At 40.6% G+C, this 22,610-nt stretch overlaps 1 protein-coding gene across 1 annotated transcript; it reads right to left on the reverse strand.

The window, feature by feature from the left end:
• Positions 1 to 223: 223 nt before the first annotated feature.
• LOC128691841 (uncharacterized) lies at positions 224 to 20,892 on the reverse strand. The gene is made up of 9 exons (XM_053780759.2): positions 20,451 to 20,892; positions 8,652 to 8,729; positions 6,871 to 7,068; positions 6,060 to 6,275; positions 5,601 to 5,784; positions 5,196 to 5,321; positions 1,981 to 2,251; positions 1,473 to 1,651; positions 224 to 733 (listed from the first exon to the last, which is right to left on the reverse strand). Exons 1-9 carry the CDS (start codon positions 20,622 to 20,624, stop codon positions 606 to 608), a joined length of 1,554 nt encoding a protein of 517 aa, XP_053636734.2. The 5' UTR covers positions 20,625 to 20,892; the 3' UTR covers positions 224 to 605.
• Positions 20,893 to 22,610: the final 1,718 nt, after the last annotated feature.

The raw sequence follows: 22,610 nt of genomic DNA on the forward strand, positions 1-22,610 counted from the left end.
GATCTAGTTCCATCTAAGGGAAGGCAAAGTCGAATTCCTTGGAGCAATTTTTCCAGTTTGGGGAAAGGAGAAAACTATTGACTATATAACTCGTGTAAAGAGCAACTACAGTAATGTACAAATTCTGTACACAACTTTTTTAGTAACTGAACAAAATATTTAAGAAAATTAACTGAGCTCACTATTTGGTTATTATGAAGGTTTCATTAAAAAGAGCCTAAAATAAAAATGTTATATTTATTTATAGCACAAAATATTCTATAACAAAATAAATAACTTATATTTATTTAGGTAGTTCATTATGGAGAGGCTGCTAGTGTTTGTATTTAATTATCCGAGTACATGAACTTGCTAATAAATCTGAATTTCTGAAGCTTCAGCAAAGTGCACTGTTAATTTATAAGAATTGAAGCCATGTCCCGTATCAAGGGGTGATAGCCATGAAGCCTGGTAGTGTAGCTTGGCTCTTTAATCAAGCTCTGTTTATCAGAGAATTCAGTGTTACTCCTAACCGTTATATATTTTCATATTACAGCATATATTACATATACGTATATACTGTGTAAGTTTTTATATGAACCGAGTATATAATCAATGTGGGGAATTTACTTCCGAATAAATAATATTGTCTCGCTGGCGTGTCTGAAGATAACATTAATCTGAGAACCAAGTGCAACATCTTCTATTCTTTGCACAACTGCCACACGTCCGCGACGTACAACCACAGCCGTTCCTGCAAGACAAATGAGTGCATTACATAGGTCCTTTTTTTCTACATCTTAAATTGCAGGTCACACTGCCATCCCACCGAGGCATGGTGACCTTAAAATGACGAAACACCTTCAGAATTTTTTCTTCTTTTTACATTTAGTAATTTATACAGAAGGGGTTACTAGCCCCTTGGTCCCAGCATTTTAGTCACGAATGGATTACTTAGGAAGGATTCTTCGCCACAAAATTATCTGCAAATGCTTGTACAAATCACAAAACTAATTCCTCTTAAAAAATATTCAACAAACTTTGAAGTCAATATACAGAATTTGTTTAAAATATTTCATGTCAGCTAAATCTAGTTTTAAGAGTTTATAAACACAAAACTGACACTGCATTTGTAAAATTAATTTTATTGGTAAATAATGCTAGAAATGCTTATCAAAAGCACAATTGTATATTCTCTTAAAGTTTAGGAAGAGTTTATGAGAGTACTGTCAAGTATTTAGAAAATAATGTTTATGAAAATGTGTATCCTGCCCACTGCCAACTTATGTTAAGAGACCGAATATCAATGTAATACTGTACTCGCATGTAAAGATACTTCCATAAGGCTAAAGGAAACTTATGTATCTGTTAGGTCTCTCAATTCAATCTACTTTCCCCATTCATACTAACTTTCAACACTTTTCTTGACACACTGGCCGTCTCCCACCAAGGTAGGGTGACCCAAAAAAGAAATGTGTACTTTCAATACATACCAGTAACAATTAAAGTATGGTCCTCCTCGCCGTGGAATGTAGTATCGCAAGTAACAGTGACTCGCACTCGCTTGGTTACCACACCTTCTGGAGACACACTGCTGCTCTCCTCCAGCTGAGGTGCATCTGCTCGGAACACCTGTGCATGTCCTAGCTCCTTTCCAGAGGAACTCATGATTCTGGAGGAAAAATTGTAGTTACAAGAAATGTTTTAAACAAAAAATTCTGGAAGGAATTTTTAAATTTATGTTTCACTACATCTAAATTACAAGCAGGCAATAAATTAAGCATTAGTGAATTTATTGCCAATGAGCACTAGTCTCTTACTCTTAAGCTAGATTAGGGAAGAATTACATCGAATGCAAGATTATAAAATTACTGTGACATAAGCAAAATTATCTACGAATGCACCTCAGACTGAAGGACATTAAGGATGCTTAATTTATTGGATATAGTATCATATAGTATCATTTAAAAGCTAAATTTGAATGAACTTTTAAAGACATACCTGAAGCCATCTCCAGGACTGACAGCTTGAATGGAAAAGCCATAACCTTCAGGGTTAGAGTCACTCCAGAAGTAGTTATTGTTGTTATTTAAATCATTGCTGGCAAATGTTAGTCGTTTACCATATCCACGGCCTATAGCTTGCAGAACAAGAGCAGCACCATTAAACAAAGGTCTTCTTGAATCTGCTGCACGTACACGATATTTGAATCCTGTGAGAATACGTGGATCCACATAGGTTCCAACCACAGGCATCTCATGTGGGAGAAGACCTGAAAAATGTCAGAAATAAATGTTAATAGATAAAAGTTAATGGAGACGAATGGTTTTTGGGACCTGATGAGCTGTTGGAGTGTGAACAGGGTAATATTTTCTGAAGGGATTCAGGGAAACCAGTTGGCCAGACCAGAGTCCTGGAAATAGGAAGTACAATGCCTGCACTCTAAAGGAGGGGTTTGGGATATTAGCAGTTTGGAAGGATATGTTGTGTATCTTTATACGTATATGCTTCTAAGCTGTTGTGTTCTGAGCACCTCTGCAAAAACAGTGATTATGTGTGAGTGAGGTGAAAGTGTTGAATGATAATGAAAGTATTTTCTTATTGGGGATTTTCTTTCCTTTTTGGGTCACCCTGCCTCGGTGGGAGACGGCCGACTTGTTATAAAAAAAAATTAATTATACATATAATATATATATATAAAAATGTTGTGGAGGGAGTAGTAGGTAAATTTGGGGTGCCAGGGGTAAATGTAAATGGGGAGCCTTTAATTGAGCTATGTGTAGAAAGAGATTTGGTAATAAGTAATACATATTTTATGAAAAAGAGGATAAATAAATATACAAGGTATGATGTAGCACGTAATGAAAGTAGTTTGTTAGATTATGTATTGGTGGATAAAAGGTTAATGGATAGGCTCCAGGATGTACATGTTTATAGAGGGGCAACTGATATATCGGATCATTATTTAGTTGTAGCTACAGTTAGAGTAAGAGGTAGATGGGACAAGAGGAAGGTGGCAACAACAAATAGGAGGGAAGTGAAAGTGTATAAACTAAGGGAGGAGGAAGTTTGGGTGAGATATAAGCGACTATTGGCAGAAAGGTGGGCTAGTGCAAAGATGAGTAGTGGGGGGGGGGGGGGGGTTGAAGAGGGTTGGATGAGTTTTAAAAATGCAGTATTAGAATGTGGGGCAGAAGTTTGTGGTTATAGGAGGGTGGTGGAATGATGAAGTAAAGGGTGTGATAAAAGAAAAAAAGTTAGCTTATGAGAGGTTTTTACAAAGCAGAAGTGCTATAAGAAGAGCAGAGTATATAGAGTAAAAGAAAGGTGAAGAGAGTGGTGAGAGAATGCAAAAGGAGAGCAGATGATAGAGTGGGAGAGGCACTGTCAAGAAATTTTAATGAAAATAAGAAAAAATTTTGGAGCGAGTTAAACAAGTTAAGAAAGCCTAGGGAACGTATGGATTTGTCAGTTAAAAGCGGAGTAGGGGAGTTAGTAGATGGGGAGAGGGAGGTATTAGGTAGATGGTGAGAATATTTTGAGGAACTTTTAAATGTTGAGGAAGCAAGGGAAGCAGTAATTTCATGCACTGGCCAGGGAGGTATACCATCTTTTAGGAGTGAAGAGCAGAATGTAAGTGTGGGGGAGGTACGCGAGGCATTAAGTGTGGGGGAGGTACGTGAGGCATTATGGAGAATGAAAGGGGGTAAAGCAGCTGGAACTGATGAGATCACAGAAATGTTAAAAGCAGGGGGGGATATAGTGTTGGAGTGGTTGGTACTTTTGTTTAATAAATGTATGAAAGAGGGGAAGGTACCTAGGGATTGGCAGAGAGCATGTATAGTCCCTTTATATAAAGGGAAGGGGACAAAAGAGATTGTAAAAATTATAGAGGAATAAGTTCATTGAGTATAACAGGAAAAGTGTACAGTAGGGTTATTATTGAAAGAATTAGAGGTAAGACAGAATGTAGGATTGAGGATGAGCAAGGAGGTTTCAGAGTGGGTAGGGGATGTGTAGATCAAGTGTTTACATTGAAGCATTTATGTGAACAGTATTTAGATAAAGGTAGGGAAGTTTTATTGCATTTATGGATTTAGAAAAGGCATATGATAGAGTGGATAGGGGAGCAATGTGGCAGATGTTGCAAGTATATGGAATAGGTGGTAAGTTACTAAATGCTGTAAAGAGTTTTTATGAGGATAGTGAGGCTCAGGTTAGGGTGTGTAGAAGAGAGGGAGAATACTTCCCGGTAAAAGTAGGTCTTGGACAGGGATGTGTAATGTCACCATGGTTGTTTAATATATTTATAGATGGGGTCGTAAAAGAAGTAAATGCTAGGGTGTTCGGGAGAGGGGTGGGATTAAATTATGGGAAATCAAATACAAAATGGGAATTGACACAGTTACTTTTTGCTGATGATACTGTGCTTATGGGAGATTCTAAAGAAAAATTGCAAAGGTTAGTGGATGAGTTTGGGAGTGTGTGTAAAGGTAGAAAGTTTAAAGTGAACATAGAAAAGAGTAAGGTGATGAGGGTATCGAATGATTTAGATAAAGAAAAATTGGATATCAAATTGGGGAGGAGGAGTATGGAAGAAGTGAATGTTTTCAGGTACTTGGGAGTTGACATGTCAGCGGATGGATTTATGAAGGATGAGGTTAATCATAGAATTGATGAAGGAAAAAAGGTGAGTGGTGCATTGAGGTATATGTGGAGTCAAAAAACATTATCTGTGGAGGCAAAGAAGGGAATGTATGAAAGTATAGTAGTACCAACACTATTATATGGGTGTGAAGCTTGGGTTGTGAATGCAGCAGCAAGGAGGCGGTTGGAGGCAGTGGAGATGTCCTGTCTAAGGGCAATGTGTGGTGTAAATATTATGCAGAAAATTCGGAGTGTGGAAATTAGGAGAAGGTGTGAAGTTAATAAAAGTATTAGTCAAAGGGATGAAGAGGGGTTGTTGAGGTGGTTTGGTCATTTAGAGAGAATGGATCAAAGTAGAATGACATGGAGAGCATTTAAATCTGTAGGAGAAGGAAGGCGGGGTAGGGGTCATCCTCGACGACCCCTACTTTATATTAATGCAGAACTAAAGCTATTGCTTTAGTTCTACATTAATATAAAGCATTAAATTCTCTGTAATCTCTTCCTATTAGCAATATAACAAAAAGTACAATTTACAAGATAAATAATACTAGATACAACTTATTTACCTTTAACGCAGTATTTTGTTGGGATATCGCCAATTTTTTCTCCGCTGACGACTGAAATAATGGATGATGTATCTGCTCCAGCCACTAGGGTATATCCTCGTTCTCCACCCACACTGCATTCCTTAACTATGGAAATACAGAATGTACATAAATTATACAATTTAATAATACTCAAGAAAAGGTTAACAGTTGCATAAATTTGATATGCTGAAGTTCACAATGAATTCTATATAATACTAAAACAGAACCAGAAAGGAACATTATTAATAAATGCAGATGCAGAAAAAATTATTAACTGTAAAACATATTGAACTGTTTTACCCAATTGCAATCTACTGCTATCTGAAAGTTTGATGAACAGACAAGACAGCTTCAATACTGTACTTATTACAATGCATAACTTACCTTCACTCAGGACAGCCCCAGCTCTGGAGCCTTTGGCCTTGATGGCCACGGCCACACCCTTTACCACCAACACCTTTTCCTTGTTATTTTCACCAAAGAAAACCTTGCATTGTAGCGACACCTTTGCTTGCTTTTCAATTTCACCATTCTGAAGGATGCGATGAGAAACCTCCACTTGGGGTCCCTGAGAATGAAACACCACATGCAGTTACAATGACTTTCCTTGTGTAGCAAATTAAGATTTTCTTTGTCTAACATACAAATTAACACACAATCTTTAGAGACTTGATATCCTGATGCAATTAACATCTTAAGAATTATGCTGCTTAACAGCATGCAGTAGAGATAGTTACTAATCATGGAACAGGTGGGGTTTAAACCTATGACAAGCGAGTCCTAAGACTCGCTTGCCATGGGCTCAAATCAAATAACTTGGGTAACTAATAGAAATTTCCTCACCCTAAGTTTGAGGACTTCTGCCGTAGCTACTGGCAAGTTATTAGCATCCCTCAGAGTAAACTTGTCACCCTGCTGGACAAGGCACAGGGCAAACCCATATCCTTCAGGGTGAGTGTCTGACCAGAAGTAATTGTTGTTTATGTTGTGGGAATCACTGGCAAAGGTGATCCTCTTGCCATAGCCCATTCCCACTGATAGTAGCCTCAAGTTACGCCCCTGAAAAGACAAAAGTAGTATCAATTACAAACTGAGAACAAAAAAGTACAATACCAAGACGAACAATACACAAATAACCCGTACATCATATGTACATCATTATGTGTAAATTACAAACTGCAATGTTTTCTTAATCTGTACAGTCCTATACTGTCAACAGAGAAGCATTAGCAAGACAAAATGCAACCAACAGTTGCATTTAATTCTTTGGCAATAGTATATTTTCAACAGTGAGGTAAGTACTGCATTATAATCAACAGATCAATTTACTTGCCACAATAATTGAAAGAACTCTACATGTTTCACACTTGTCAAATACACATGTGGCTTGGTTGACAGTGCACTCAGTTCATATACTGAGTGTCTGTGGTTTGATCCCCAGCACAGGTGGAAATGCTGATCATGTTTCTTTACACCTGCTGTCTTTGTTCACCTAGCAATAAATGTTAATTGACTGTTGTGGGCTGTACCCTGGGGACAAGATTAAAGGACCCCAATGGAAATAAAGACAGTCCTCAATGACACACTAACTTTCTTAGGTTACCTGGGATGGCTAACCTCGAGTGTCAAAAATCCAAGCAAAATCTTATTTTACCTTGAAGAGCAGCTTGGTCGAATCTGCATGTCGAACTTGGTAGCAGAAGCCAGGAGTAATGGCTGGGTCAACATAGGTGCCTATCACAGGTCTCTCGTGTGCCTGCACACCTCTAACAGTATACCTTGCTGGCACATCCTGCACCAGGCCCCCATCCACCACACTTACACCTTGCCACCTAATATCACAACCCTCAAGCTGAAAGAGCGAGTACAGTAAGTCATGTGTTCACGGCTATGTTTTGTGTTGGTGGGTCGGCATTAAACTTGCTAATGGCTTACCAAGTTTGATGTCAACCCAACCAGTGAGTTTTCTTACTCTCAATTTTACTTCTACTTTACGTTTTGTCATATAGTGAATTTCAATATTTAATAAAATGTGAAAGTGACAAAAAATAAAATGCACATTGGTGAAGTTAAAACCAAAATGAATACAGGCTAATTTTTTCTTCAAAAAAAAAAAAAAGACAATGCAAACAAGTAAATGAGTGAACTGCAAATTCAGGTGCCGTGCAAATTGAAATTTAAGTTACATATGGTACAGTATTTCATTTTCCAAATGACAAATTTAAAAAAAAAAAAACTGATTAAGTAATATATAATGGCACGCAATGTGTTTAGTGCATTAGCTACTGATCTGGAATCGCCTTTAGGATTAGGTTCTTTTTGGAAATGCAGAATAGACTTTTTTGGTATGTAAATGGAACTTGATAATTTGCAAATAAAGAGCTATTCCACTTCGGAATGTTAGATCTGATTTGAGCAATATAGTTCGCGTTTTTTTTTTTATAAGGGTGAGCAAGTCAGGTCTGACAGACAGGAGTACAAGATGGTCATGGTGGGCAGTCTTCCTCGTAGCACCGATGATCCATTTCTTCTACCAGCGTTCCTCTTGCATCCTGTCTTCTCATGGACTCCCAGTGCCTTGCCAGACCCGAATAATGGATGGCTATTGCCAGTCTTAATAGTAATGGTCTTTTAACTTTACTTCTAAAACCAAACATTGAGGAAAAACGCAAGACGCATTTATTGGACAGTTTCCAGACCAATGAGCTCGTGGCACAGTTAACAAATGCAAGCATTCACGTTACTTAGAGGGGCTCATTCGAGATTAACTCAGTTGAGATAGTCTCGGTGTGCCGGGGAAGTGTCCAGGGGTCTGTAAAGGAGAAGGTGCACGAGCGCCAACGTACCAACAGCCCCATCCCACCACCCAACCCTGCCTTAACTTATTCCTATATACTCTTACTAACACTTTCTAATCAACTCCCATGAACTGCACTCACTCTGTCTCTTAATGTATTTCTCTTAGTACAACATTCAAGCCTGATCAATAAACTCTTCCATATTGCTTAACTCTGTGGTAAATTTGAATTAAAACTATTCAGGTATAAATTAAAATAAACTTATTATAAACTGAGCCTTTTAAATGCAAAATTATAATTACTGAACTTATAAAATAAAAAATATAAGAGGTTTAAATGGATTGCCAATGAATACAATTTTTTGGAATGCCTACTGGAATCCTGGACACATCTGGCCATATTAATGTGTTTAACATGTACTGTCAAAAACATAGGTAAGCAGCTGCTGTTAGTTCTAAACACTCCAGATGATTCCTATGTTCCAACTTGACAAACCAAGAACCATACATCAGGTTCCAAATGTAAAATTTAATTTTCTTTTTTCAAGTTTCAACTAAAACAAAAAGTACTTAAAGAAAATACCAACAGAGTCCTATCTAATGTACGATAATTTTTATTAGTGTAGTGGAATGCTTACCGTGGTAGAATGATGGTGCACAGCTGCTGCTTCTAGCCTGCTCACCTCCCCGGCCTCCTCTAACTCTCTTAAGCCATCCTGCAACAAACAGTTTATTTAGTCAGTTTGGTAAAAGTAACAATCATTCAAGGAACTATTAGTGGACACTTAGCATACCCTCCAACAACAAGTTTTTATGTTAGAAGAATTTACAAAAACTAAGCAGAATATATATTACTATTAGATCAAATGTTCTCTTAAGTGCTAAAAACTACAAATTATTTAAAAAATCCTAGACTGACTTGAAAGCTGAATGGGTGGGTCAAGTGGTAGCCTCCATATTTCATTACCACTTGCCAGTACAAATACAAATTTTAATTTCTTTGCAAAGGTTATAATGAGTGCTTTGCATTTTATAGACTGTTGTCAAGTACCAAGAATGCCACTAGCATGCCTAAGCATTACAGGCAGTAAATTTAATATGAAGCGGTAAGACCATGTGAATCTTTTAATGCTAGTTATATTATTATTATAATAAAAAAGAAGCGCTAAACCACAAGGGCTATACAGCGCTGCGCAAGTAGTTATAGATTATTTGATGGGGTGTGCAGGGTTGACTTCCCTCAGGTCAGTGAGGTCACCACCACAACAAGCAGAAGTACTCACTAAATTACAGCTACAAGTTTCTACAGCAGTTTTGTTACTGTGCATGTGAGATAATAGATGGGTTATGGCACATTATCTATTAAAGCATTTCGTTCGCCAGGACTTCAGTAATTCACGAAATGATGAATTCCCTGTTGGACAAAACATGCTCACAAATAAAATGTCATAACTCACATTGTTATTGACTCAATGTTGGTATATTGTATCAATTATCAGCTCTGCTACTCATTTATATCCACTTTCAACTAGGACTTGCACCCTCCTAGTGGCTGCTTATTGTGTATAGCTCTTAGTTTAGGCTAAAAGTTACATAAGCCCCTCCCCTGCAGATACTGACAGCATAAAAATTACAATCATAACCACCACCAGACGATTGGGCAAGTTTGCTTACACCTGCTACCTCTGTTGACCTAGCAGTAAATAGGTATGTGGGTGTTAGTCAACTGTTGTGGGTTGCATAATGGGAGAGGATTAAAGGACCCCAATGGAAATTAGCCAGTCTGATGGCATTGTTCTACTTGGTTATCCTGGGTCACTAATCATACAGGTTAATAATCTGAACAAAATTATCTCCCTGGATTTTATGTCTCTTATGTAATTTGTGTCAATTCCCTATTTCAAATTGACTGGTCCTTCAAAAAATTAATATTGCCAGTCAAATCGCAGAATGGTTGTCAATTAAACCCACGGCAGAAGAGTCCTAAAACTCGGGCCACTGTGATTAACCACTGGTCCAGCCTTGGACCAGTGGTTAATCACAGTGGTGTGCACAATTGCAGGCAAATCACAAAATGGGTGGGGCTTTAACCTGTTACAGGTTCAAGCCCCACCCATTTTGTGATTTGCCTCCAATTGTGTTATTACAATTTCTTAAGTTACTATTACCAGCTTTAGGCACAGTATACAGCAGGGGTCCCCAACCTGCAGCCATATATGGCTCTTCTAGGAAATGGATGCAGCCCTCACATGAAATTATGAATTCACTATGCAATGTGGAACTTACACGTGTCAAAAAAAACATGCGGCCTTCATCACACATTTGACCATTAAATGTGTAGGAAGGGTGAGGAGTACTGGTGTAGAGCAACAACCCTCTATAAGTAAGTTTATTCAGGTATACACAAATACAGTTACATAGAATTATCATACATATCAGCATATGTGTAGAGAACCTAGGATAACCCAAAAAAGTCAGACAGAGTGATGGACATAGCCTCTTGGAGATGCAGTTGAAAGAATATTTGGAGGCATCTTTGGTGGACCAAGATCAGAGACTCCAAATCACCCATCGAGTATTCACAGATTATATTTAAGGGAGTGTTAAACTCCTAGGTGTCATAGCTCCTGGGAGACAAGTTCAAGTGAAGGAGAGGTCTAATACCTTGAATGCAGAGCCCATCATCAGCATCAAGAAATAAACAAGTTTATTTAGGCACAGGTACAATTATCTGTGTAAATTACCTAGGATAACCCCAAAACAAGTAACTGACTTTTTCCACTGGGGTCTTCCCTTAAAAGAAGCATTCAAATGAGGAGCACTGCAGTAGGCCCACTGTTCCATACTTTAAGCTCTTATTTATATCTGTCTTTCTACAAGAGTGCATATTAAGAGATCTTTATAGGAAAGATATCTTGTAGAATTCATTAACTTTATGATCCTCTGCATATTCTCATTGCATTTAAATTATTCTGTAGCATGGACAGCAGAACTGCATTGCATTCTCAGCCAGTCACACTGGCATCTGTAATACAAGTTTATCAGCTAGGAAGCCAATAAAGATACCAGTAATGGTACTGTGTTCCCCTTTAAATTCTCCGATACCTCTAATATTCAAGTGGGCAGCGAAAGCAGCCTTGGCCTGGTTTTTTTTCTTTCTTAAAGTACACAAATTTTACTAAACACTAATACCTCTTGCAAGTATTGGAATGTTTTAAAAATCCCCCCAATGCAACCCACAAACGTCTGCTACCACCTGCTACAAAGGGGCGTTCCTGCCTTAGCTTTTTTCACTAAGGTATTTGAGGAGGTAGATCATTGATGACTGCTTAATAACTTTATCCACAACTCTACAGTACTGTCAAACAAATGCAAAGTTCTAAATGTTGGACAGGACAATAACCATGCCACATATAAACTAAATAATGTAGATCTTAATATTACGGATTGCGAAAAAGATTTAGGAGTTCTGGTTAGCAGTAATCTGAAACCAAGACAACAGTGCATAAGTGTTCCAAATATAAATGTATCAAACTTTAATCTGTTATTCTGAGTTGATATCTTCAGTATTGTGGTTATATCTCCTTTATTTTAAAAATGTTTTAAAAATTTCCCCAATGTGTAACCTAATCACATCTTCCCTCATTGGTGTCCCGTAGCTCAATCACTAGTGCACTTAGCTCACACACTGAGGTCCGGAGTTCGAATCTCCGGTACGGCTGGAAAACATTAGGACATGTTTCCATAAGACACCTGCTGTCCCTGTTCACCCATCAGTATAAAATTTGGTACCTGGGTGTTAGTCGACTAATGTGGGTCGCATCCTGGGACAAAACTGACCTAATTTGCTGGAAATGCTCAACATAACAAGTGGCTTTCTATATAGTAGCATGTCATTGATGTCAGCCTGCATACCTTGTACATGTACTTGTAGAAATAAAGATATTTATGAAGGGGTTCAGGGAAACTGGCAGGCCGGAGATGGGAACTACAGTGCCTGCACTCTGAAGGAGGGGTGTTAATGTTGCAGTTTAAAAACTGTAGTGTAAAGCACCCTTCTGGCAAGACAGTGATGGAGTGAATGATGGTGAAAGTTTTTCTTTTTCGGGCCACCCTGCCTTGGTGGGAATCGGCCAGTGTGATAAAAAAAAAAAATGGTTATTCTAAATCTTTTAAGGGAATAAAGATTCAGTGCTCTCAATCTGCACATGAAAAATCCTTTATACAATATTTATCTTATTATTTTTTCAGTACAGCCTCCAATGCAATGGCAGTATATATTTATACCATATTATGGAGACTAAGAATTGCTCCACAATCCAAATGAAGATTTACTAATGTGGAGAACTGTAGAATAACCTTATGTTATTTATATGGTATATTTCTTAATGGAAATCCAAGCCATATTACAGATATTTAGGCACTGTTGTCTTGGCTTCCTTTTTCTGTTACCATAATTCCCAAGCCATTTTCACATTTGTGATCAAGTTTTACATTACGTAGTTGACAAGTTCTTGGGATATTTTCATTCCTGAGGATTAGGATTCAATATGTTTCCATACTGAAGTTCAGCTGGCATCTTTCTGGCCACATAAGAAGCCTTTCCCAGTCATTCTGACCAGTGGTATCTAATAGGATGCCTAATTTTGTCTAGGCAAATTTACTAATAATAAATGAACACTGACAAATTGCAGCTGTAAGAAATGAATAAATTCCCGATCACGTCACTCTTTTATTCTCTCACATTAATACATGTACAGTATATATAATGAACAGCTAAGAGCCCAAAACTGATCCTTGAGGAATACCACTCAAGATTGGCCTCCATTCAGATTTCACCCAAGTGCTTTTGGTCCAAGGAATTGAACTTGTCCACCCCCTTCTTTGGATCAAAGCTGCCTTTCATTCCCCAGGCACTGTATGACCGTGGGCTTAGCAAATCTCCTAAATATAATAGCCCTATTTGTAGAAACTGTGCCCCATTGTCCATGACAAATAAAATCTGCCCGAAATGCTCAGGCATGCTAGTTAATGGCTTTCTTTGTGAATAACAATATTTTTATAACATGTAAGTCTCACGCTGTATAATATGCAGAAATAAAATTTGTATAGGCTAACTCATGCAGCAATATGTTTCTCATTATGTTCCTCAGGCCTTGTGTGTGTGAAACAAATCCAAATATTAGTTATTATCATGGTTAGAATGACTCAAATGCCTTACTAAGGTAAGTAAATTGTTAGGCATTAACTTCTAATTATACATTATGGATTCTAATCATTTTTCCTCTACTGATATCAGATTGACGAGTTGGTAGTGACTTATCTTCCAAGTTGAAGATAATAAATACTGGAGCTACATCCGGTACTAAGTTCCACCTTGCATTTCTTTCAAGAACCCTTGAAAACAGTAAAGACCTGGGGACTATTATTTTTATTGATATTAGCCATGTGTCAGTGCTGGTGGAAATGATATTGGGAAGGGTAGGAGAGAAGAGCTGCTAGATAAGTACAGGTCAGCTATAGATTTCATTAAGTCTAAGGGAGGGATCCCAATCATATGTAGCATCTTGCCTAGAAGGGGAGTAGGAAATGAATGGTTGTCTAGGGCAATTGGTGTAAATTGCTGGCTAGACAGATACTGCAAGGAACTTGCAATCCCATTCATTGACAACTGGAACAACTTTTATGGCAAACATGATATGTATGCAAGGGATGGGGTACATCTCTCTGGGGCAGGGGTGGTAGCACTTGCAGACTCGATTGAGAAGGCCATTGGTGAAATGCCTATGATTTTAAACTGATGGAAGATAGAGGTATGGGTGTGTGTGGGAAACAAGCAGGTTGCAACACTAGGGTTGGAAACAGTAAATGTATAAAAGGCATTCAGCATGAAGTTATAAATAAAGACAATAGAACAGGTCAGCAAACAAAGGGGGACAGCAGAGGGCAGCAAGGGACTAGCTCCCTTAAGGTTTACTATACTAATAGCAGGAGTGTTAGAAATAAGATAGATGAGCTAAGATTAATTGCAAGTGCAGGAAACATAGATATTATTGCTATAACAGAGACCTGGCTCAATCTGAAAGATAGAGAGATGCCCTCTGAATGTCACATACAAGGCTATAAATTATTCCACACTGACAGGGTCAACAGGAAAGGTGGTGGAGTAGCGATGTATGTCAGAGACAATTTAAATTGTTGTGTTAGACAAGATATTAAATTAGAAGCGTCAGCCACTGAATCTGTTTGGTTACAGCTTCTCGAGGGCCGAGAAAAACTAATTTTGGGTGTGATTTACAGGGCCCCAAATCTTGATAGGGAGTGCAGTAAACTTCTATGGGACGAAATTCGTAAGGCATCTACATACGAAAATGTTGTGCTAATGGGAGATTTCAACTATAGACAGATTGACTGGAGCAATTTGACAGGAAATTTAGAGTCGGGTGACTTTCTTGATACGATCCAGGATTGTTTTTTAAAACAGTTTGTGACAGAGCCAACTAGGGGAAATAACCTCCTTGACTTGGTTCTTGCCAGTAGGGAAACACTAATTAATAATCTTGAGGTTAATGATGAGCTTGGGGAGAGTGATCACAAATCACCCAGTTTTAACATATCATGGAATTCCCCTAATAATGGCAATCAAGTCTCCGTCCCTGACTTTCGCTTGGCTGATTTCATAGGACTGAAAAATTACTTAGGTGGGCTGAACTGGAATGACCTGACTAGGGGTCAGGTAGGTGGTGATGGTTGCCGATATGATGCTTTCCAGGGCATAGTTCTAGCTGCTCAGTCAAATTATGTTCCAAATAGGGAAATCAGATCAAACAAAAATGATCCTAAATGGATGAACAATAGATTAAAATATCTGATTGGTCAAAAGAGAGGCATATATAGGCAAATCAAAAGAGGAGAGGGGCAATTAAGAAATCGATATATTCAGTTAAAGAGAGAAATAAAAAAGGGAATTAGAAAAGCAAATAGAGATTATGAGGTTAAAGTTGCAAGAGAATCGAAGACTAACCCAAAAGGATTCTTTCAGGTATACAGAAGTAAGATCAGGGACAAGATAGGCCCACTCAAAAGTTCCTCGGGTCAGCTCACTGACAGTGATAAGGAAATGTGTAGAATTTTTAACACATACTTCCTCTCAGTTTTTACACAGGAGGATACCAGCGATATTCCAGTAATGATAAATTATGTAGAACAGGACGATAATAAACTGTGCACTATTAGGGTCACAAGTGACATGGTCCTTAGGCAAATAGATAAATTAAAACCTAACAAATCCCCAGGCCCTGATGAACTGTATGCAAGGGTTCTAAAGGAATGTAAAGAGGAGCTTAGCACACCTTTGGCTAATCTTTTCAACATATCACTACAAACTGGCATGGTGCCAGATAAGTGGAAAATGGCAAATGTGATACCTATTTTCAAAACAGGTGACAGGTCCTTAGCTTCGAACTATAGACCAATAAGCCTAACCTCCATAGTGGGAAAATTTATGGAATCAATAATTGCCGAGGCAGTTCGTAGCCACCTTGAAAAGCATAAATTAATCAACGAATCTCAGCATGGTTTTACAAAGGGGCGTTCCTGCCTTACGAATTTATTAACTTTTTTCACTAAGGTATTTGAGGAGGTAGATCATGGTAATGAATATGATATTGTGTATATGGACTTCAGTAAGGCTTTTGACAGGGTCCCACATCAGAGACTATTGAGGAAAATTAAAGCACATGGAATAGGAGGAGAAATTTTTTCTTGGATAGAGGCATGGTTGACAAATAGGCAGCAGAGAGTTTGCATAAATGGGGAGAAATCAGAGTGGGGAAGCGTCACGAGCGGTGTTCCACAGGGGTCAGTGTTGGGCCCCCTGCTGTTCACAATCTACATAAACGACATAGATGAGGGCATAAAGAGCGACATCGGCAAGTTTGCCGATGACACCAAAATAGGCCGTCGAATTCATTCTGACGAGGACATTCGAGCACTCCAGGAAGATTTGAATAGACTGATGCAGTGGTCGGAGAAGTGGCAGATGCAGTTTAATATAGACAAATGCAAAGTTCTAAATGTTGGACAGGACAATAACCATGCCACATATAAACTAAATAATGTAGATCTTAATATTACGGATTGCGAAAAAGATTTAGGAGTTCTGGTTAGCAGTAATCTGAAACCAAGACAACAGTGCATAAGTGTTCGCAATAAAGCTAATAGAATCCTTGGCTTCATATCAAGAAGCATAAATAATAGGAGTCCTCAGGTTGTTCTTCAACTCTATACATCCTTGGTTAGGCCTCATTTAGATTATGCTGCACAGTTTTGGTCACCGTATTACAGAATGGATATAAATTCTCTGGAAAATGTACAAAGGAGGATGACAAAGTTGATCCCATGTATCAGAAACCTTCCCTATGAGGATAGACTAAGGGCCCTGAAACTGCACTCTCTAGAAAGACGTAGAATTAGGGGGGATATGATTGAGGTGTATAAATGGAAGACAGGAATAAATAAAGGGGATGTAAATAGTGTGCTGAAAATATCTAGCCTAGACAGGACTCGCAGCAATGGTTTTAAGTTGGAAAAATTCAGATTCAGGAGGGATATAGGAAAGTACTGGTTTGGTAATAGAGTTGTGGATGAGTGGAACAAACTCCCAAGTACCGTTATAGAGGCCAGAACGTTGTGTAGCTTTAAAAATAGGTTGGATAAATACATGAGTAGATGTGGGTGGGTGTGAGTTAGACCTGATAGCTTGTGCTACCAGGTCGGTTGCCGTGTTCCTCCCTTAAGTCAGTGTGACCTGACCTGACTAGGTTGGGTGCATTGGCTTAAGCCGGTAGGAGACTTGGACCTGCCTCGCATGGGCCAGTAGGCCTTCTGCAGTGTTCCTTCGTTCTTATGTTCTTATTACATATTACTTTTATTGGTCCACCTGTGATGTTATATAATGTTTTCCCTCAGACATACAAGAACAATTTATTTCTTAAGTCTTCTTGTGTAAAGGCCAACAGAAAATAATTATTAAAAACTGTGTTATTATCAATAAGTTTACCAGTTAGTTTTCAGTGGATCTAACTTTTTTCTAATCTTTGCTCCATATACTTGGAAGAAATCTTTGTACATGTATTTGTCTGGTTCATTTATAGCTTTAATTTCATGGTCTTTTTTTAGCTTTTGTTATTCCTTTTCATTTTTCTCTTTATATGACCATACAAGGTGAGCCTTTTATTTATACGCCTATAAATTCCTTGAAATTTTATCCCGACTAGCAGTTTATCGCTTTCTTTTATTATATTAATAATAATAGGTGGCCTGGTGGCTAAAGCTCCCGCTTCACACACGGAGGGCCCGGGTTCGATTCCCGACGGGTGTAAACATTTCGACGTTTCCTTACACCTGTTGTCCTGTTCACCTAGCAGCAAATAGGTACCTGGGTGTTAGTCGACTGGTGTGGGTCGCATCCTGGGGGACAAGATTAAGGACCCCAATGGAAATAAGTTAGACAGTCCTCGATGACGCACTGACTTTCTTGGGTTATCCTGGGTGGCTAACCCTCAGGGGTTAAAAATCCGAACGAAATCTTATCTCTTATCTTAATAACAACCCTGACTAGGGACCTAGTGATTGAGACAACTGCTTGCAACAGTGAGTAGATATGGCGCTTCTTTTGGCCTGTTATGCGAGGATACAAGGAGTGGGGTTCCAGGTGTGTAGTGGTGCAGGTGTGCTGGTTGTGATAGGTGGGTGGTGATCGTGTGGGTGAAATGGCGAGGCAGGTGGGAAGACTGGCGTGTAGTGATGGGGCTGGTGGGGAGGCAGGCGTGTAGTTATGGGGCTGGTGGGGAGGCAGGCGTGTAGTGATGGGGCTGGTGGGGAGGCAGGCGTGTAGTGATGGGGCTGGTGGGGAGGCAGGCGTGTAGTGATGGGGCTGGTGGGGAGGCAGGCGTGTAGTGATGGGGCTGGTGGGGAGGCAGGCGTGTAGTGATGGGGCTGGTGGGGAGGCAGGCGTGTAGTGATGGGGCTGGTGGGGAGGCAGGCGTGTAGTGATGGGGCTGGTGGGGAGGCAGGTGTGTGGTGATGGGGCTGGTGGGAAGACAGGCGTGTAATGATGGGGCTGGTGGGAAGACAGGCGTGTAATGATGGGGCTGGTGGGGAGGCAGGCGTGTGGTGATGGGGCTGGAGGGGAGGCAGGCGTGTAGTGATGGGGCTGGAGGGGAGGCAAGCGTGTAGTGATGGGGCTGGAGGGGAGGCAGGCGTGTAGTGATGGGGCTGGAGGGGAGGCAGACATGTACTGATGGGAAGACTGGCATGTAGTGATGAGGCTGGTGGGAAGACTGGCATGTGGTGATGGGGCTGGTGGGAAGACTGGCGTGTGGTGATGGGGCTGGTGGGGAGGCAGGCGTGTGGTGATGGGGCTGGTGGGGAGGCAGGCATGTGGTGATGGGGCTGGTGGGGAGGCAGGCGTGTAGTGATGGGGCTGGTGGGAAGACTGGCGTGTAGTGATGGGACAGGTGGGGAGGCAGGCATGTACTGATGGGGCTGGTGGGGAGGCAGGCGTGTACTGATGGGGCTGGTGGGGAGGCAGGCGTGTACTGATGGGAAGACTGGCGTGTAGTGATGGGGCTGGTGGGGAGGCAGGCGTGTAGTGATGGGGCTGGTGGGGAGGCAGGTGTGTACTGATGGGGCTGGTGGGAAGACTGGCATGTAGTGATGGGGCTGGTGGGAAGACTGGCGTGTAGTGATGGGGCTGGTGGGAAGACTGGCGTGTAGTGATGGGGCTGGTGGGAAGACTGGCGTGTAGTGATGGGGCTGGTGGGAAGACTGGCATGTAGTGATGGGAAGACTGGCGTGTAGTGATGGGGCTGGTGGGAAGACTGGCGTGTAGTGATGGGGCTGGTGGGAAGACTGGCGTGTAGTGATGGGGCTGGTGGGAAGACTGGCGTGTACTGATGGGGCTGGTGGGAAGACTGGCGTGTACTGATGGGGCTGGTGGGAAGACTGGCATGTAGTGATGGGAAGACTGGCGTGTAGTGATGGGGCTGGTGGGAAGACTGGCATGTAGTGATGGGAAGACTGGCGTGTAGTGATGGGGCTGGTGGGAAGACTGGCGTGTAGTGATGGGGCTGGTGGGAAGACTGGCGTGTAGTGATGGGGCTGGTGGGAAGACTGGCGTGTAGTGATGGGGCTGGTGGGAAGACTGGCGTGTACTGATGGGGCTGGTGGGAAGACTGGCGTGTACTGATGGGGCTGGTGGGAAGACTGGCGTGTAGTGATGGGGCTGGTGGGAAGACTGGCGTGTAGTGATGGGGCTGGTGGGAAGACTGGCATGTAGTGATGGGAAGACTGGCGTGTAGTGATGGGGCTGGTGGGAAGACTGGCGTGTAGTGATGGGGCTGGTGGGAAGATTGGCGTGTAGTGATGGGGCTGGTGGGAAGACTGGCGTGTAGTGTTGGGGCTGGTGGGAAGACTGGCGTGTAGTGATGGGGCTGGTGGGAAGACTGGCGTGTAGTGATGGGGCTGGTGGGAAGACTGGCGTGTAGTGATGGGGCTGGTGGGAAGACTGGCGTGTAGTGATGGGGCTGGTGGGAAGACTGGCGTGTAGTGATGGGGCTGGTGGGAAGACTGGCGTGTAGTGAAGGGGCTGGTGGGAAGACTGGAGTGTAGTGAAGGGGCTGGTGGGGAGGCTGGCGTGTAGTGATGGGGCTGGTGGGGAGGCTGGCGTGTAGTGATGGGGCTGGTGGGGAGGCTGGCGTGTACTGATGGGGCTGGTGTGTGGTGGTACAAAATGTGGTGGTTGATACAGGTGGTAGTGGGGCGGGTGGGGGTAATGGTATAGTGGGGCGGGTGTAATGGTTCAATTCAATTATTATTATAATCAAGGGGAAGCGCTAAACCCGTAGGATTATAAAGCGCCTGGGGGGGGGATGTGGAAGGCATTCAGGCTTAATTCGGGGAACTGGAGCACAGATCCAATTCCCTAAATCAAGAGCCCCTCACCAGCATCAAGGAACCTTCCTTGAGGGGAATTCAAATCAAGTTTATTCTCTATAAGGGTTACAATGTGGGGTTTACAGGTTTTGGGTATTGTGTGGTTTACATGTTATAAAATACTAATTACAGAGGGGGCCACTAGGACACCTAGCATGGCTAGGCATCTCGAGCAGACTTAGATTAATTCTTAACATTAAATACTTACAGATTATTGTATTAAGGCTAAGTGCTGTATAGCCCTTGCGGCTTAGCGCTTCTTTTTTATTATAATAATAATAATAATAATAATAATAATAATAATAATAATAATAATAATAATAATAATAATAATAATAATAATAATAATAATAATAATTAAGGCTAAGTGACTACATCATAATTTGTGAGTTTAGCAATGTGAATGGTTTTGTTTTGGCACAATACAAGGTGATACTTACCTTAGGTTGTTGTTGGAGAAAGTTGTCCCAGGTGTGTAATTGTGGCAGGTTTGGAGTCAGACCACCATGGGATGAACCTCTCTCAAGTTTCCTGCCCACACTCCACCAGAACCTGGTCAGTTCCTCAGACATGGCGGCCTCACGGGCACCAGCAGACACGGGTAGCGACGCCATCACCGAATACTGAGAAAAAAATATTCTTGACGACCCTAGAGAAACTTCGCAGTCTTACAACACAGCAGGACCTTCCGGTGATTTAACTGCAATATAAAGACTCCTTCAAAGGAAGGTTGTTGCTAGATCTTGCGGTGGTTTAAAGACTTCTGACGGGAGGTTGTTGCTAGATGATCTCGAGGTGATTTAATGGCTATGCAAAGATTTCTCACAGGAAGGTAGTAATGTAGGTCGTCGCTGGATGCAAGCTGAGAGATCAATAGTCCCGGGCAGCTGGGGTGGAGGTATATATATCCTGCGCCATAACTCTCTCCTGAGGCCACAAAAGTCACCTACTGCGCCGGGGCTTGCCATATTACCATTACATCTCTTATTATATATTTCATGACAGTAATTACACTTAGTTGTAAATACAGTACATCACATTCAAAGAAAGTTGATAATGTAATATGCTGTCACATAATTATTACGAAAAAAAGATAAGGTAATGAAGGTCAGGTTACCTGTGATGATGCCTGACATTTAGTTATTTCACTTTTTTTTATGTATATAAGTTATAAATAACATAATGATGATGAAGTATTTTTTATTCAGGTCAATAACGAATAAGTTTTGCAATTTCCCCCATAAGGTAAAAATTATAGGAAAATTGTGGAGTCAAGTCATTGTTGATTGAGTTGGTCCACGTGATGATCATGTGACCTTCACGTGACCTGTGTGAACAACACACAAGGCTCCTCATGCCCTGCACATACCCATTAACTGATAAAAATACATTGTACAACTTCCTACGCATTTCACATGGAAACCTGGCACACAGGCTTCAAGAGTGCGCATGTCACTACTTATCTCTGAGGTTTCCGCAACCCCATATCAACATCTTCTTCTTATAGTCAAATTATATTTTGATTTTTTGTTATATACTAAAAGTTAATAAAGAAGCAAGGCTGGTGTATGGTGTGAGGTTTGTATAAGAGTGTAATATGGTGGTTATGTACGGCTGGTGTTGGTTTGATCTATGGAGGTTGATGCCAGTGGAATTCTCCACTACACTGGTGTTGGGGGAGTGAAAGCTATTACCCCCCATCTCTACCATCCGAAACCAACTCTTTCAAAAGTATTCCACACACTCATGTGTCTCACAAGGCACACATTCATGTACGGTCAAAGTCCTCTGAAAATATCACAGCTATTCCTTGTACATACTCAAGTGTGGAGATACTTCAAACAGTTTTATGATCAGGTACGATAGAGCCCATGAGGCTAGGAAGGAGTCAGTCTGGTAGTCCTTTTGTTGTATCTCCTTTAACTGATTTTAACGCAGTTGAGTTATTTAGCAGTTTTATCTGTTAAGGTTATAATCATGACTGATTTCTACTGTATTTTACAGCTAGGCTGTAAATATTAAGCTATTACAAGGGCCTAAATTAAAGTCACTTTGACTTTGGGGTTACCCTATGAAATGTAAACATATTGCTATGTATGATAAGTGTACTTATGTGTACCTGTACCTAAATAAACTTATTTTAATGTTGAAAACAAAAACATCCATCAGGCACTGATCTTACGAGATTCAGCTTTGGACTGGTAAAAAATATTGTAAAGGGACACTATCTGCAGAATAAACCTTTATTTGAAGACCATGTCTCGCCCTCACAGGGGTTTTATCAAGTCAAAAAAATGGCACATGCAACACGACACAAATACAAAATGTCCAAGAGAATGTTTATTCTGTGAAGAAAACGAAAAATAAATCATTTATGTTACAAAGAGACTTTGTGCTCACCCTCTGCTTGTTACAACACAGAGGTTTTTCTCAACACTCAGATTTAAAAGAAAAAAATTCTTTATCAGTCAGCCAAACTCCAAGTTAATTCATAGTTGAGGAGATAAACGTCCGGGGAAGACCTCAAGGAATTTAGACATGTACATCAAGGCACATAAATATGGGTGCTGCATACATAACACCAACAATAATTGTGCCAT

The sequence above is a fragment of the Cherax quadricarinatus genome, chromosome 75 (genome assembly GCF_038502225.1).
Source record: "Cherax quadricarinatus isolate ZL_2023a chromosome 75, ASM3850222v1, whole genome shotgun sequence".
In the NCBI taxonomy this organism is placed as follows: domain Eukaryota; kingdom Metazoa; phylum Arthropoda; class Malacostraca; order Decapoda; family Parastacidae; genus Cherax; species Cherax quadricarinatus.